Source organism: Lissotriton vulgaris, chromosome 4_1 (assembly GCF_964263255.1).
Source record: "Lissotriton vulgaris chromosome 4_1, aLisVul1.2, whole genome shotgun sequence".
Lineage (NCBI taxonomy): Eukaryota > Metazoa > Chordata > Amphibia > Caudata > Salamandridae > Lissotriton > Lissotriton vulgaris.
The window spans coordinates 1,061,728,357-1,061,746,551 of record NC_141691.1 but is presented as its reverse complement, the minus strand read 5'-3'; the positions used below and the strand labels follow the sequence as shown (position 1 = coordinate 1,061,746,551).

General features: G+C 48.9%; 1 protein-coding gene across 3 annotated transcripts in view; it reads left to right on the top strand.

The window, feature by feature from the left end:
* ICE1 (interactor of little elongation complex ELL subunit 1) overlaps window positions 1–18,195 on the top strand; it is an 868,698-nt gene that overhangs the window by 116,074 nt on the left and 734,429 nt on the right. For all 3 annotated transcript variants that reach the window (XM_086965290.1, XM_086965289.1, XM_086965288.1), the window contains one exon: window positions 7,627–7,738. In XM_086965290.1, the coding sequence (XP_086821416.1) occupies window positions 7,627–7,738 (112 nt within the window). The remainder of the gene's footprint in view (window positions 1–7,626; window positions 7,739–18,195) is intronic.

Sequence of the window (18,195 nt, the reverse complement as noted above, 5' to 3'; positions counted from 1 at the left end):
CTCACCCTGCAAGCTCACACACTGCTCACCCTGCACACTCACACACTGCTCACCCTGCACACTCACACACTGCTCACCCTATACACTCACACACTGCTCACCCTACACACTCCTCACCCTGCACACTCACACACTGCCCGACACACTCGCACACTGCTCACCCTACACACTTGCTCACTGCTCACCCTACACACTCGCACACTGCTCACCCTACACACTCGCACACTGCTCACCCTACACACACTGTTCACCCTACACACTCACACAATGTTCACCTTGCACACACATATCTTCGACCAGACTTGGTAGGAGGAGAGGCTCCTCGCAGACGTAGCACTCTGATCGCAGCTCAGAAGGAGACTTGGCCCTGCAGCACTTTCGCTTTCAGAGTCTGACCCTGGCTGATTCCAGAGCAGAGGGCGGAGTGGAAGCAAGTGGTGCTGGGGCTTGTAGTCTTGCGCGCACGCTTGCCAACTGGTGCTCTATTCCCAATGGCCCTTGTCAGTCTGGGTACACCTGCCCACTTGGCATCGTGTGCTTCGGTACCCACTAGATGTTTTCCTGCTGTGTTGTGCTATTTGCTTTTTTCACGTCATGTCAATTTGAAGCTTTTTCCAGGCCCGAGGATGTCTGTTTTCTTTCCACCGCTTTGGTTCCAAAGGGCATGCAGGCAGTGAAAACAAGCTATGTAAGTTATTGTTGGTCTACGTAGGGAGAGACAGCCCTAGAATGTCAAACGATGTCTATTGCTTGTCAGAGTTGTAGTAGTTTGGACCCTATTGGTGGTGTGCAGTGCCTGAGATGGACGGGTAGATAATTTGTAAGTCTACACACTCTTTGTGCTTATGGCATATATGACGTTAATGTACTGAAAGCTATGCAAAAGGTGGAGCCGGCTGAAGCGATTAAAATGGAGTCTAGTGCAGACACTGGAAACAAAGTAGCTCGGCACACACACAGTTACCCAAATCCACTCCACACAATAAAAAAGCATCATTGAAAACTATCGCTTTCGAGATCACTTTTGTGAAACTAGATCTAATGAGGACAGCGGGGCTGGGAGCCGGCCTGAGCCCATGGCCTCCGCGCAGGGCTTACAACATGCTGTGCGAGCCAGGCAGGCGGAGGGAGGGAGGGAGGGGGCAGGGCTAATTAATAACATCTTCAAATGATCCTGGAAATGCATGACACAGACTTTTCAGGAAAGAGGATAATGCTGTTTAGAGTTAGACCAAAAGCATGCCAAAAAGCGCACATTAATAATCCGGTTAGACACAGTACATTTAATGGTGCGTTTGTTAAATATAGTCGTAGTCTGCACACTACGAACGTGACCTTCCCCTAGTGCCGCCCGTGGTAATTATTACCGCAGTTGCCCCATCTTGGGAGGGGGGGGGAGAGGGAGAGGGAGAGGGAGAGGGAGAGAGAGAGAGAGAGAGAGAGAAGAACTTGGAAAAGGATTTTCAAGGTACCCTCCGACATTTCCTCTGTCACTCAGGAAAACCATACCCTATTACATGGTCCCAGACTTCAAACTATTCCAATTATTTTGATGGAATGTTAACGTAAAATGCCGGCCCGAGAAAAAACATGTGAACCGGGCAGGGGTGCCAGAGGGGGCGCAACTTAGGTCGTGTCTCTTTTTGTCACTGTTTTACCAGGAGCAGAGGTATTGTTAGCGCGATTTATAAACTAAGGAAGCCGCGATGATTGATGGTAGCCGATCGTTTTTAACTCTTTATTTTGTAGGAGGACATACATGTTTCCATCTTACATAACTCATGCCTTGGTTGAATAGAGCAACACGGCCACCTTCAAGTGTATGTTGTTATTTTCCATTTTGTATTTGATGACGCAGATCTCTTTCAAGTTCCCAGTATTGTTTCTTGTATATGACAACGACGTGCTCATTCACCTTCCTTTGGTACAGGAGAGCAAGCAGCACTTCAACCGATCGCGAAAGCGATCTAATTGTAAACAAAACAAAAAAAGCCCGCCAGTGGTGGCCGCGCGCCACTGCGAGCATATGTCTTCAATTATAATTGAAGACATATGGCCTCTGGTGCGCGTAAGACACCAATAGGCCATGGGCGGAGCTACTCGACCGCACATGGCCTATTGCGTGTTCTGTTTTAAAAGTACACGCACGCAAAGGCCAATGAAAATGGACCTAGGAAATAACACGCATGAGCTGCGTGGAATTTCCAGGTCCATTTTCAAAACCTCAGGAAAAGGACTCTGGCTGAGCGACACTGCTGCGCAGTGTACGCTAGGCCCGAGACCTAAAAAGCTGACCACCAACTTCAGACCCACTGGCTTTGCCAATGATTGTTTATTTTTGTTTCCCTTAATCTTAGTGAAACTGGTTATACTGATTTTCCGTTAGGAATGTTTTTAGGAAATACTAGCATGCATCAACACAAGTTACTAATTGTGCTGCAAAGAAGTGGTACCTGAAATTTTACAGTAGTTTAGCTAAATGTTTTTTTCCTGCTTTAATTTTTTATGAGCATTTTATTTTAAAAGCAAAGAATCATCAATCTTGTTTTCAAGCTTCTCCAAATATTTGCATCAAATCGTAGAGCATTCTGGGAGTTTTATACATAGCCTCATATTGCTAAGCGTTTGAAAATGTGTGTGCTCATTTTTATACTGGAACCACTATCAGTAGTGAAGTCAGAGCTTACAACATTTACTTGGAGTCCTCACCCTAATAATGAAGGCTTTTTGAACATCATGAACATATGGACAAAAATATTACCTTAACTACAGATCGTGCCCTTCCCTGATTCATAATGTGGTACTGCAAACTGGCAGCCAAAGGGGTTGTGCTGCAGGGGGTGTGCCTACTTGTCTCAAGGACAAAATGCACATGAAAACCTGTTTCCCATGACCCCAAATAATATGTTCTGGGTGTCGGGCTATAGAAATTCCACATCCCTGCAGCCTTTTGGGGTGAAAAGCGAAAGAGTAGACGTGGCACGCCGTCTGGGTGCCATGCCAGCCCGCACTGCCTGTAGGTATAAGTAAGCCATCCCTCAGGCAAGTCTTACAGCCCTAAGGCAGTGTACACTGTAACCCAGGTGGGGGCATATCTGCATGAGTATATATGCCCCTACAATACTTAAGTCAATGTTTAAATATTGTAAGTGCCAGGGAAGCCATGAGTACATGGGCTGGAAAGTCGACAACTCGAGTTCCCCAACACCATGATGACTTCACTGAAACCAGGTGTGCTTGCTTCTAAACAACTACTTGTAATACATCCACACTGATGCCATTGTGAGATGTATTACACCAGATGTATTACACCATTTTTGGACCCCTGATTGAAGAGACTCTGCTCTCTGGGACCAGAAGCAATGCACATCCTGGGAATAGGAGTTACACCTTCTCACTCATGGTGGGCCAGTGCTAGAAGGGGAAGTTTCAAAGACCTGCCGCCTTTGTAATGCAACCCACAACCTCTGATGCTAGCAGCAGATGGCAACCTCTGGTTTACACCACCACCTTGAGTGGGCAAACCAGCGGGAATGCCTAGAAGAAAAGGAGGTGTGTCCACCTCTGCCAACTCTTCCCCCCCCCCCCCTTTGCGTGGTTAAGCATATCTTTCAGTCGCTGCCATCTTGAAGATGGGGAGACCCCTCCAATCAGGGATAGGACTATGCTCCTTCCCAGAGGAGGGTGACATAATTGAGTGTGTAGCCACCACAGGTAAGGTGCCCATTATCCCTACCTGCTACTCCCCTGATACGCCCCTTAACTTTGTATTTAAGTGGCTCCCTCAGACCTGGAAACTGGATGACCTAAGATGAAAGAAAACATCCCTGCACAGAAGACTGAAAATGACGACTGCCTTGTCCCCAGCCCTACCGGCCTTTCTCCAGCTTCGACGAACCTGCGATCTGTCTTGCAGCTAGCAACCTCTGAAAACCCTCGGAGGACTGCTTCCTTGAAAAGACTGCAATCTCCCAAGGACAGCGACCCTGGCAGAAGCAACAAGCTACAAGGGCTCCTGCCCACTCTGCACTGATGCCCACGGCGTGAGTTTGAGTGGCTCACCTGTCCAGCGAAGTTTCCCCAGCGATTCTGACTTCGAATCCAGCTTTGGCTGACCTCTCCTTTACTCCACCACAATGCCTGTAGCCTGAATCCAGAGGCTCTTCTCAACTGCGACCGGCCCTGGTAAGAAGACTGTTGACGTCCAAAGGCACACCTTTGCCTGATGCCCCTGCGCCTTGGTGAGCTGAATTGACGGTGCCCCTGCGGCCACCTTCATCTCTAGGCTCCTCTGCTATTGGTCTTCCTCCTGCAACCTCCTGTGTGACGCCTGCAGCCTGTTAGTGAAATGCAAAGTCTCTATTGAAAAGCTTTGGGCGCCCAAAGACAAAATTGCACACTGCACCCTACCCCCCCCCCCTGTGCCGCTCGTGGTGTACGTTTGTTGCAGTTTTGTGGCGCCCGCTCTTAACCTAACCCCCTAAGCTTGGCTCTTGTAACCGATCTACTTACCTGGAAGCAGTGTGGCTTCGAGCACCCACAGTCTCCTTTGAAACACATATGGCCCGAACTCCAAATTTTACCTCTGCACCCGGCTGCTCCAGCGCCGCTGGTGGTGCAGTTTTGGTACTCACCTGACACTTGCCACTTGCTGACCTTGGGTCCCGAAGACTGGAATTGAAAGTGCAATACTTATCTGTTTAAACGCAATATTGTTTTCCACGGATAACGTTGAAGTCCTTCAAATATATTTTAAGTGTCGACTTTTGAAAGTGAAAAGGAGTTTTATTTATAAACATACTTACTTTATAACAAACATCTTTCTCTTCAAATAAAACAAAGTATATTTTTTAAAATTTGTTGTGGATCTCCCTTTTGAGTCGTGTGTCCATTATTAGTCAATGTTATGCAGTAAATGTCTTGCACTCCTGAGAGTTAGGCCTAAGGCTGCTCTCCCACACTACTACCAATAGAGCACTTTGGGTTTTACATTGAGCCCTGTACACTTTTGGGGAACCCCTGAACTCTGTGCACAGTATAACCACCTAGTGGTAATACCATATACAGAGCCAGTATTTATACATATATTCCAAAACTAAAGTTTGCTAGTTCTATTAATTGTAGCAAAGTGAGATGTATTGTGTAAAGAGTCCAAGGGTTCCCATATAAGTGGACAGGGGCTTTGTATGGCAATCCCAAGGAGCTCTTCTAGGGGGTAGTTTGGTCGAGCAGCCGTAGTCTTATCACAGAGGCGTGCAAGACATCTGAAAATACACACACTGGTCAATAAATGAGACACACAACACAGTAAGGAGGTCGAGTTCAATTTATAAAAATAACACATTTTTATATTTGTTTAGGCACCAGAAGCAATTCGTTCAGGTAGGTATGTTTTTAAATGGGTGTTCTTTTCAGTTAAAAAAGTTGACACTTGGCAATTCTTAGAAGATGCAATATTATTGTGTGGGGAAAGTCAATGCGGCATTCGGGTACAATGCAGCAACTTACAGGACCTATCTCCTGGAGGTAGGAGGAGTGATGGGCATGGCCCATGGCAGCACCAGCAGAACACCACCAGTGGCACTAGTGCGGCTGGGTGCAGAGGTGCAAAACAGCGTTGGGTGCCCACTGTTACTCTATTGGGTTTGGTCTTCATGAAAAGAGGCTGCAGGTTCGGCCTGGGAGGCCAGTCGGGCTGAACTAACAGGGGGCTCAGGCCTCACTGTGTTTGGGGACGTAGAGACATCTATGGTCCTCTTCCTCATGGCCCAGGAGCAACGGGGCAGATATGCCTTTAGACGTTTGTTTTTCCTTACCGGGAGCATTCGCAGTAGATGGGGTCTGCGTGCATTGACTGCGGGTGTTGTCCGTGAGTTCACTTGGGTGAAACCACGGTGGACTCGGTTTCTGGAGGTCTAGGGGACCACAATGACATTTCCATTTTCAACTTGGGCTTCGAGGGACAGGTTCAGGCGTCGGGGTTTCTGCAGTCATGAAGTCCTCAAAGGACTCTTTGAGTGCCTGCAGGTTGCAGGGAAACAGGTCTGCTCCTTCTCGGTAGGTCTTGGTTTCTGGTTGAACTTCTGGCAGGTTTCCTGGGCTTTGGGGACTCAGCAGCTGCAGGACAAGTTGACCTTTGGCACAACTGTCAATGTCAGCAGGCAGGCCGGCAGACTTGGTGCCAGGTCAGTTGCTGGGTCTTCAGTTCTTGCGGGATGCGACTCCTGTTGTCCTCCTTGGTCTTTCAGGTTGGCAGGATCTGACTTTCTGGTGCCAGGGACTCCCCGTAAATACTGAATTTAGGGGCGTTAGGGGAGGGTAGGGCAGTAGCCAATAGGCTACTTACCCTTGGAGTCACTACGCCCCTAATATGACCACGTTCTGTGTCAAGAGGGCACAACCCTATCCCAGAGTTCCTAAGCGTGCCAACACAAAGATGGCCACTTCTGAAAAGTCGTACCCACATCTGGTTAGGCCACCTTAGGAATGGTACTAGCCTGGGGATGTAAAGGCATACCTGACTAGCTAATTTTCCACCTGTCCAAGTGCCAAAGGGCTGTGGAACAAGGGGGGGGGGGGGGAAGCGGTCTCCTCGCCTGTGAGAGGAGACAGATTTGCATTTGAAAGGCTGGAGCTTCTTTGAAGCTTGCTGGTCTAGGAGTGCTGATCAGGTCGTCATCCTGAGGGATGGGGTGTGAATACCCTCGTCCTGTGCAGGCTTTGCTTCTGACCTGAGAGCAAAGGCCCTCGCCCAGGGAGGTCCGAAATCTGTCTCACATGGCAGGCTGGCAGAGACCAGTCAGTCAGCATACCAGAGGCTGGTAGGTTTTCAGGGGGCACCTCTAAGGTGCCCTCTGAGAGAATGTATTCACAAATCCACTGCTGGAATCAGGGTGTGTTTGTGAATGCGAGATGTTTGATACAAAACATCCATTTTTTTTAGTGAAGCCATCATGCAGCTAAAGAACTCTTTTTCACCAGTGTCCAGCACATGTTCTAAAATGGCTTTCCTGTTCACTTGTACTGACCGTGATACCAGCACTGGGTCATATCTGCTGAAATAGGTATGCAATCACATGTAATATTAAGCACCCTGCCCTAGGTCTTCAAGGCCTGCTTTAGGGGTGACTTTCAAATGCTCTGTGCAGTGTTAGGGGACATGGCACATAGTCATGATGTGTTTTCACTTTTGTCTGCACCTCAACACACAGCCTTTAATTGCATCCCTGCATGAGTTTGGTGAGGGGTCCTTTAGGGTGGCACAATTCCTTCTGCTGCCCTTGGTGGACCCTCAAATGCCGTCGGTACTAGGGACACCACTTACTAGGGACTTTTAGAGGGTGCTAAAGGTATTGCCAAATGGTGAAAACAGTTGAACAGTTTTGGGAAAGAGATCTGTCACTGGGGACCTGAGTAGCAGAGCCCAGTGCATGTCCAGTTGAAATCACATCATGTACCATGTAAAAAGTGTGGTTTACCATGTCAAAAAGGAGTACTTTCATACATTAATGTAAGCATTTTTTATGCATTGGCCACATCAGCTATCTAGCCTGGTCCTTTTCCTCCTTCTGGTTTGTATATTTTTTCAAGCTTTGCATTTCATAGTCACTATCTATTCCATTCCAGGGAAAATAGTACACTTCGTCACCAGTTGGAACAGATGCTACAAAAAATTGCTACTCACGACCATTGTCTTGGAGAACTGGAATCTCTGCAGTCAGAACTGGAAGAAAAAAAGGTACTGTGAACTGGATAAATAAAACTTGTCTGCAAGTAACAACAATTCTTGATGATACCATGGCACCCAAATGTATATTGATGAAAGCCAGTGGGTTGGAAATATAGTGTAATTTGAAGATGCGAAATACTAATGAAGTTTATAATGGTACAAATGTTTGAGAATATCGCATAATTTGAACCTTTAATATTAACGTGAACCTTTATTTTTACAAGTGTCTTGTTTAAATATGGAATGAATAAAACGGAGGCATGTCTTTCAGTTGTTTTTCGGAGCTTGTTTGCTTGAACCTGTTTATATTCACTTTCACCACTATAGCAGGACAGCAGGCACGTTCCATTTACAAACGCCATCAGTTGTTAAGGTTTTTTTCAGTGCCTCTTCTATTGCTTATTCCAGCATTTAGACCATGCGTACTACTAAATCCACTTGAATTATATTTTCTAATGGATATCAACTCTCATATTATACTCCCTTGCACCTGCTTTCCAGGAGACCGAATCCATCCAGAAATGTTCACATATCACTGAACATCCTCCGTGTCAACAGGAGAGTTTAACGGCTCCCCTGGAAGTGATGTGCTGACTGCCCGATATAGCCCCACATGTATTGGTGATGTCAGTTTCTTATATTCCTGCCTCCAGTGGATGCGGATCGAGCATGATTGAAGCTCTCTTGAATTGACTATTTTTGCATATTTTTTCTAAATATTTATTTTAATGTTTCATACAACTACCATTTGAAACGAAGTCCCTCCAAACCTGAAATCTTAACTCCTAGTCAATTGTAAAGTCTACAGCCAACCACAAACTGGCTTAATGTATATGTATCTCCTCCTGTCCTATCAACATTAGTGAAACAATGTGGTTATGATAATGAACTCCTGACTCTCTGACTTTTTTTAAACTTCATTTTTTCCGTTTTATATTGTAGAGTCATAGAACCACCCCCCCCCCCCCCCCAATTGGCATCAACACAGCACGTACACACATCGACTGACTCATTAAGGCACATTTGTTGACTAGAGGCTTCACCGAGATACACAAACATTCAGAAGGCATAGCAGAATAACATACATAGAAACAAGCATCATTGTGAGTACAGAACCAGACCCTACACTACACGGTATACTAGCTCTACCTTAGGGAACTTCCCCGGCCTCCTCCTCCGATCCCGATCCCTGCGGCGAGAATAGCTCGCCACTCGACCCTTCTGAATCACTGTGGGAGGTTTGTCCCTGTACCCCCAATCCTGTAGCACACATGGCTCGCCAGGCCAGTAGGTCCTCTTGTAATTTCTCATCCATCCTGCAGCTTGCTTATGTGTTTCTTCTGCTAGGGACCATTCTTGCACATCTCTGATCCCCATGGGTATCTCCGGGGCCCTCTGACCCATCCAAGTAATAGCCACTCTGCATCTGGCCAGCACCAACATCAGCTGCAGCAATCTATAGGACAGCTTTCGTTTCTTTGGCCTAGGGACCAGCGCCAGCAGGCAGTGCAAAGGTGTCAGTGTGATACGGAGTCCCGTCGTGGCCGCTATGTGATCCACCACGCTCGCCCAAAAGCTCTGGATTAGCGGGCAGGCCCAAGCCAAGTGCAGGAACCCTCCCCCTTCTGCGCTACATCTGGGACAATCATCTCCCCTGTCTAGGGAATAACGTTTCAATAAGATCGGAGTGAGGTAGGTGCGGTGCAGGAAATTAAAATGTATTAATTTGAAGCGTGCGTTACAAGATACCGTCTGTGTTAGGGCCCCTATTCGCTTACGCTGTCCCTGGTCCATTGGTGTACCTAAGTCCGCTTCCCAAGCGCCCACGCCGGTGGCACCGGCGGGGCCGAGTCTTCACGCATGGCAGCATATAGTAGGGAAATAAGCCTACGCCCCCTGCCACAAGACAGTAGAATATTCAAGGTGTGAGTCATTGGGGGCGCCTCTGGATACTTAGCCCAAAGCGACCGCACTACATCTCGCAGCCCCTGATAATGCAGGTACTGTCGTCTTCGAAGCCCGAAGGCCTCCTCTGCTTGTTCATAGGTTAGAAAGGTCTTGGTGGGGTATAGGTCGGCCAGGGATTCACAGCCCCCATCCCGCCAGGCCCGGAAAGACATAGGTTACTCCATTGTCACCATGGGCGCCAGGACAGATCGGCAGGTTCCTGTGGAAGGGCGCAGTTCGCAACACTCTCTCTATGAATCAGTGCCAAATGCTCGCCGTGTGCCTCACGACGAAGGGCAAAGACTCACTTGCCCCCTGCCCCGCATCAAAGCCACCCGTAATTCCTGTACCGTTGCTCTACCCCCCAACAGTTTCGTCTCCCCAACATCTGCTTCCGCAAACCATCTGGCAGCCGGTAGCAGTTGCGCTGCATAATAATACAAATCAAAGCGCGGGGCCTCTAGGCCTCCCTCCTCATAAGAGACACCTCTGTATGAAGGGCTACTCTACTATGCAGGTCTGCTCAGAGTAGGGACGTAAGAAGCATGTTCAGGGTCCAAAAGACCCTAGGGGGAAGTGGACATAGCGTGTTCTGAAGTATGTAAAGTGTCCTAGGCAGAATCACCATCTTAGGGACGGCCAGTCGACCCAAGAGAGATAAGGGCAGGGTGTTCCAGAAGGAGACAGAGCTCTGCAGGGACTTAATCACCCTATCAATATTGCAGGCCAGCGATTGCGCTTCCGTTGAGGCCACGTGACTACCCAAATAGTGAAAGCTATCTCTTTCCCATCGCAGCCCGAGCTCCGGCAGGTCTTCCCGGGGCACCAACTCAAGCCCCGACAACAGATAAATCAGGGACTTGTGTCTATTAAGTCTCAGTCCCGACGCATCACCGAACCTATCCAGCTGATGGAGTAACACTGGAAGCGCCTCTCCCGGGGCCTTCAGATAAAACAAGGCATCATCTGTATATAGGGAGATAATATTGCAGGTGTCTTCCACTCGTATGCCCCACTGCGACAACTCAGAACGGATCCGGACGGCTAAAGGCTCTATAGCCAGGGCAAAGAGTAGTGGTGAGAGGGGGCATCCCTGCCGTGTACCCCGTCCCAATTGCCACTCCTCCGAACGCCCCATTCCCAGGCGTACTCTAGCCCGGGGGGATTCATATAGGATACGGATCCAACAGCAAAAATTGGGGCCCATACCCATCATTCGGACGACTTCTTGCAAGTAGCCCCAGTCCACTGTATCGAACGCCTTGGCAAGGTCAACGGATACTAGTACCGTCTGTTCTTCTGACCCCTGGACCTCTTGTATGATGTGATTTAAGCGTCGTAGGTTCATGGTGGTATTACGCCCAAGGATAAAGCTGCATTGTTCCGGGTGGACCAAATGCGCCATATGCGGTGCCAGGCGGGTGGCCAATAACTTAGTCAAGATTTTCACATCTGTATTGATCATAGTGATCGGGCGATACGCCGAAGGGTCGAGTTTGTTATCCCCTGGTTTAAGGATCCTGCAGATCTCCCCACTTCACATGCTCTGCGGGAGAGACCCGTTCTCAAATGCCTCGGCAAAGACCTGTAAGAGGAGAGGCGACAGTGTGTCTCCGAACTCGTGATAAAACTCCGGTGGGAATCCATCAATCCCCGGTGACTTCACGCGGGGCAGGCGGGCCAGCGCTGTCCGCACCTCACCCAACGTTAGTGCCAGATCCAATTCCTCCTGGTCCGCTGTGGAGAGGGACGGCAGGGTCAGTCCCTGTAGATAAGGGAGGTAAGAAGCCGCAGATATATCTGGGTCCGCAGTGTATACCTGCTGGAGGTGGGATCCGAGGGCCTCGAGGATGGCACACTCCAAATGTACCACGTCCCCAGTGATGTCACGCAAAGCTACAATACATTCCGGGGTCTGCTCTTTCCGAAGGATCCAAGCCAAAAGCTGCCCGACTTGTCCCCTTCCCTATGGAGACGCTGCCTATATTAGCCCAGTGTATTCTTGTCAAGTCGGTCCAGAATATCATGGACCCTACCACGGGCCGATTGCTCCTCCTCCCCCTGCAGGTCGTCAGGAGACACTGCAGCTTGGACATTCAATAGTGCATCCTCTGCGGCCTGTAGATCCTGTAGAAGCTGCTTCCAGACTCCATACGTGAGTCCCATGCAGGCTCCCCTCACCACCGCTTTTAGGGCCTCCCATTTAGTGGCCAGCGATAGTCCCCCCTCCTCCCAATTAAGGTCCACATAGTCCCCAAGAGCCGTCTCTACATGCGCCCTCCCTACTTGGTCACGGAGGATATCCACTGGAAACCTCCAAGTCCTAGGGTGGGAAACCGGGGTTCCCCAGCGTACCAGGCATGCCACCGGGGAATGATCAGATAAAAAGTGCGCCTGGTGTGTCACTTCTATGGACATGTTAATCTCCGCGTTAGCAACTAAAACCCTATCGAGGCGACTATACGTGTTATGAGTGGGGGAAAACAGGTGTAAACTTGCTGCGTCGGTTTTGTCTGACGCCAAATATCCACGGCCCCTATATTCTCCATGACCTCCTGAAGCTGGGCAGTCATTCGGGGTTTTGTGCCCTCCCGTGGCGGGGACCTATCTAGGACCGGGTCCAGAACACAATTGAAATCCCCCATCCAAAGGATTGGAGCCCCCAAATTGTAAATCAGGACGTCCTGAAGGACCCGAAAGAAGCCCGGATCATCCACGTTGGGTGCATATGTATTCAAAAGGACAATGTTCCTACCATCTAATTTTGCCCTGAGAAGCAGGTATCTGCCCTGAATGTCCGCTTCCACATACTGGACTGCGAATGGGACCCCAGGCACCACCCAAATCAACACACCTCTAGCAAATGTAGAATAGGAGGAGTGGAATACCTAACCCTGCCACTATTTACCCAACTTCTGTGCCCCCTCATCCATGAGACGGGTCTCCTGGAGGCATGCAATTTAGACCCCGTGCCTACGAAGCAAGGAAAGGACTCTATATCTTTTAGTGCATGTTCCTAGTCCTCTCACATTCAGGATCATAAACTTTTACCTCATTCTTGATGATGTATCCCGCCGCCCCACAGAATGCTACCCTCGGTGTACCTCCAACCCCGTGCCCGAAGTGTAATACATGCGATGCCTATAACATTCCCCTTCAACAACCCCTGACCAACCCTCCCCCCATCCGCGAGCAATATACTAGCAACAACAGAACCAGCCAATATGCCCTTCCCATGCTGGTGCCAGGACGTGCACAGCCACCCCATCTGCCAACAGAGAAAAGACCCCCCCCCCCCCACCCCCCCCCCCCACACACGCTCAGCTCCCCACACACGCTCAGCTCCCAGCAAGGCCACTATCGGATCATGAATGCAGGACTCAGGCCATTACAATGAAGGATTCCACCGTATGTCCAACCCTTTGCTCTCTAATAGGCCGGCCTGTCGTCAGCCAGTCACCAGGCTCCGAGTCCATCAAGCCATGCTGTACCACGTCCGCTCCTCACGATTGGGCTTCCGATATCGGCCCCAGCCGTCTCTGGAATCGTAGCACTGGTAGGTGAAATAATATCCGTGGTGGGCTGCAGCGTGTCCGGAACGAGTACCTCTCCCGGTGGGGGAGAGTTTGATTTCGCTGGCAAGCGGTCAGGCTCCATCAAATCCAGGCAGAGGGCTCTATCCTCACCACCGTAACTCTCCTTCCCTCCTCTCTCCCATCCTTGCGGGACCAACGTCGTCCCATGTTGGCACGCCTCCTCGGCGGTCGTGTACTACGGTTTCCTCCCCGCTCTCCCGGTGGAAAGGCATCCCCCCTAATCTCCAGCCACTCCCAGACTTCCTCCGGGGCTCCGAAGATGTGCACCTGTCCCTGGGAAATAACCTTAAGTTTAGCCGGGTAGAGCAGCATATACTGTCGGTGCAACTCCCGTAGTTTTTGTTTAACTGCCAGGAAGGACTTCCCTCTGGTCCTCGACCGATTGGGCGTTAGATCCGCAGACTCCCTCGCCGCTCTAAGGATGCAGTCTCTATCGCCGTAGTTGAGGATTTTGGCAATGAGGGCCCATAGTGGAGCTCCGGGCCTCGGTGGCGGTACCAACGCTCTATGGGCTCGTTCAATCACGAATACGCCTCACAGACCTGTAGGACACAATGCAGTACGAATACAATGCTCCAGGAAACGTTCTGGGTCGCCTGCGGGGACTCTTTGCTGATGTCTGCCATGCGTAAAGATAAAACGCCCCGGGCTTCGCAGCCCAACACCATAACGCAATACACTACGCAGCTTCTCCCCTCGCATAGGATCACGCGCCAGTCGGGTCAGGATGAGGGGGATACGGCTCATCCTCCCGGGCGGAACTGTTAAAGGCGATTCAGGGGTCCCATTCTGCCTTGGAGCGTCAAATTGAGACAGTATCCATCGACGTGAATTTATTACGGACTGACCTGCGCAAAGTGGCAGACAAGGTTACGGCTTCGGAGGGTAATATCACGCAAGGGGAGGTGGCGTCTCAAAAAACAGTATCGCAACTTACTGCCACGACGGAGGCGTTGGAGCGGAGAGCGGAGGATGCGGAAGGGACGGCACGCCCGCTCCGGAATACCCAGTCACAGATCTTGTGACTGGGTGTGAGTGTTTGATTGATTCGGATGCTCCGTCCATCACCACTCCCTTTTGTACCGCAACTTAGCAATTTGGCTCCTGAAGTCACAGACTTTGAATACTTAAATTTGCCACCAAACTGTATGACTATTCTAAAAGAAGCAAGAAAGCCGACTACCAGAGCTTGTTATGCAGCAAAATGTAAACAATGTGTATTTTTAATACACATATATATTATATATATATATATATATAATACACATACATTTAATATATAATTGTAATTATAGCAAAATTAATCCTCGATGCTTCTGTCCAAAATATTGTTTGTTACCTTCTGCACCTACAAGAAACTAATCTAGCTTACACATCTATTTAATTGCACCTTGCAGCAGTAGCTGCATATTTGTGAAACAGACAGCATTTATCTTTGTTCAAAGTCCCCTTGATTAAAGCCTTTATAGAAGGCTTAAAAAGAGTAATACCACCCAGAATACCTCGGGCACCAGTATGAAATCTCAACATTGTACTTGCAAGACTGGGGGGTCCACCCTTTGAACTATTGCACGATTGTCCTTTACAGTTGTTTTCATGAAAGGTTGCCTTCCTCATTGCAAAGTGAGTTGGTGATCATTAACCTTAGAAGAACCCTTCTTTGAGCTTTATAAACATAGTAGTTCTTCGCACCAACCCTAAATTCATACCTAAAGTAGTTTCTGCTTTTTCAAGGTGGATAGTCCAATGAATCCAGACATTCTAGAAGATAGAGTGGCACTGGGGCAGAAGCTCAACTATAGAAAGAAAGGAACAGTACTGGCTTTCATAACAAAATTTTCCATGAATGACATTTGTATAACAGCCACATGGTCTTCTATACAAATCTTCATAAGACATTGTTTGGAATCTGAGGTAAAAAAGGAGGCACAGGTGAAACAAAGAGCATTAAAACACCTGTTCTCAAAACACAAACTCATTTCAACCCAGCCTCCCAAGAGGAGATTAAGGAAGATGACTCTGTATAAGATAATATATCTAGGTGATTATACTGTGCACAGAGTCCAGGAGTTCTCAAAGTGTTCAGGGCTCAATTTAAAACCCAAAGTGCTCTATTAATGGTAGAGTGGGTGAGCAACCTTAGGCAGGTAAGACTGTGATGCAGCTGCTCACCTGAAGTTCAGGTTGTCTGCAGGAGCGATTAACTTTTCTTTCTCCTCCTAGAACATCTGTCGGACTTACTGAACTCGCTATAGGAGTCCCAGCAGGTGTCCCATAGGGGGAAGGGGAATGGGACGAGAAAAAGAGAGAGAACTCTGCTATTCCACATAGCCTGGTCCCCCCGGCACCCTTAATGTTTTGGAAGAATTAAAGGTTACAGTGATCAGTATGGATGGTATATCTTGCTCCCATGAGATGATGACCCCATTCTTGGAAGGCGAGCTTTCTGGCAAGCAGCTCCCTTTCTGCCACCCTATAATTCTGCTCGACTGGTAACAGTTTTTTTGAAAAATAGCAACAGGGTGCTAACATCCTGTGCAAACATCCTGTTTCAGGGTCTCGTTGCGACAGGACACCACCCACAGTATTTTGTGGCACATCCAGCCTCGACAAAAAAAGGTTGAGATGGATCTGGATGTTGAAGTAAAGGGGCTTCCATGAAGACCTCTTTAAGTTGCTGTAAGTCTTTATTAGCTTGTGAATCCCAGCAAAAGAGTTCCCCTTTTTAGGTCGAACCTAGCACAGCGCGCTTGCGCTGCTCTATGGGAGCCTTCTTGTGAGCACTCCAAAACTTCCTGTGTGGGTCTAGCAACACCCACACATTTGATTGGCCTTTGCGTGTGACTTTCAATAATGAAAGCAAGCAAATGGCCAAAGGCGGGCGCATGTCCCACCTCTTTGTTTATTGCTCTCGTCCACAGCGTTTTGCTTGCGGGAGCGAGCAGCGGCGTGCAGGGTGGTATCTGCATTCGATGCAGTGCGTGCGCACCACTCGCGGTCTTCTTGTTATGCTGGTGGAAGCTTTTAGAAAATAGATGGCACTTTACATTATCCCATACGTGTTTTCCAGCTTGGCCATTGCGCTCTCTAAGTAATAATAGAAAGTGTGCATTCGGCATGGTTTTTCCCCCGGTCAAATTGCCCTTTAGATCTGCTAAATTTAGCACGCAGCAGCAAGTGCGCCTGGGAGTTGAAGTCTTCCCGATGGACGTAGTCACCCGACTGTAACTTTATCCACCAGCTTTTTTAATGATCACCGGTGTTCTGTCGGCCACAGGGATTGTCTGCAGACTTTAACAAATTGTTTCTAGCTCAACCGGATCAAAAGTTACTAACACTGCAATGGCATGTTTTGGTGGTAGACTTTTTGTAGAGGTTGACTATATAACTTTGTTGCTTATTTCTGTATGTTGGTGTCAGAGGGAAACTATTCAGACTTTGCCCAGGTAGTGTTAACGTGTAAAAAACAAAACCAATTGGGTAATACGTAACGTGTGCCGCTTAATCTGAGCTTCTGTTTCATGATTCCAGTGACCAGTGAATAATACTTAAAAGGTATCACACGTAATGGAATTCCTTTTCAACTTGCGCCAAAAGAGTGATGCATTTGACACCTGGCACGCTGATAATTGATAATCTTGGTGCTTAGTGTGCGCAGACATTTTGCTCCCTTGTGGTAGCTAGAGGACGAGCAGGATTTAACTTTAAGAGAGACTTGTATTTGCGACACAACTCAATCAATCAGTAACATTTATAGAGCTTGCTACTCACCCGTGAGGGTCTCAAGGCTCTGGAGGGGGGGGGGGGTGCTGCTGTCACTGCTTGAATAGCCAGGTCTTGAGGTGCCTCCTGAATGTGAGATGGTCCTAGGTCAGTCGTAGGTGTGTGGGGAGGAGTTCCATGTCTTGGCGGCCAGGTAGGAGAACAATCTTCCTCCCGTTGTAGTTCTGCAGATCCGTGGGACGATGGCGAGGCCGGTTGAGCGGAGCTGGCGGGTGGGAGCGTAGAACGAGAGGCGGCTGTTCTGGGCCCATGTTGTGGAGCGCTTTGTGTGCGTGGGTGAGGAGCCTGAATGTGATCCTCTTGTTGACGGGGAGCCAGTGCAGGTTTCTCAGGTGTCCGGATATGTGGCTGTGGCGAGGAATGTCGAGGATGAGTCCTGCGGAGGCGTTCTGTATGCGTTGTAGTCATTTCTGAAGTTTGGTGGTGGTTTTGCAGCGTGAATCTTTCTGGATTCACTATGCTGTGCATATTCCGCGGTCTTGTGGTTGGGTCCGGATTCGTAGTCTTTTCTTTGTTTTGTTTTTTTTTTCTTTTTTTCGTCGCCCAGGTGGGCGTCGGCGTCACCCCTCCTTGGGTGTATTTCCGGTGACGTCGGCATGCTTCCTGCGAAAGCTCCCACCCTTAGGCGCCATCTTCAGATTTCTTTTTTCCGCGGTTGGGTCTGGATCGTTCCCATTGGGCTCCAGACATTTTTGGAGAAAGTACTAGGAAAAGATTGAAATTGAAGAAGATATCAAAAGAAGAAGACTACGAAAGACTTCGCAGAACACTGACCAGCGAAAGGAAGGAGAAATCATCGAAGACTTCGACGATCGTCGACGTCCGCGTGGCCAGGAGGCCTAAACACTCGATGATGGACAACACGCCGTTCAAGTTCTGCCCTAACTGCCACCACAAGTTCGCGCAGAAAGACCAACACCCGGTGTGCAACCTTTGCTTACCGGTAGACCACAGAAGCGAGGATTGCAACGCCTGCTCTGTCTTCGCCTCGAAGACCCTTCGGGTGAGGAAGAGCCAGAGGGTAGCGCACGCCACCCTCCAAGGAAAAGCCCCGACGCCATCGCTGTACGAGCTGGGGATGTCCTCAGAGGAGGAGGACAATGCTGCCGCCGAAGACGACAGCTACACGGTCGTAGAGAC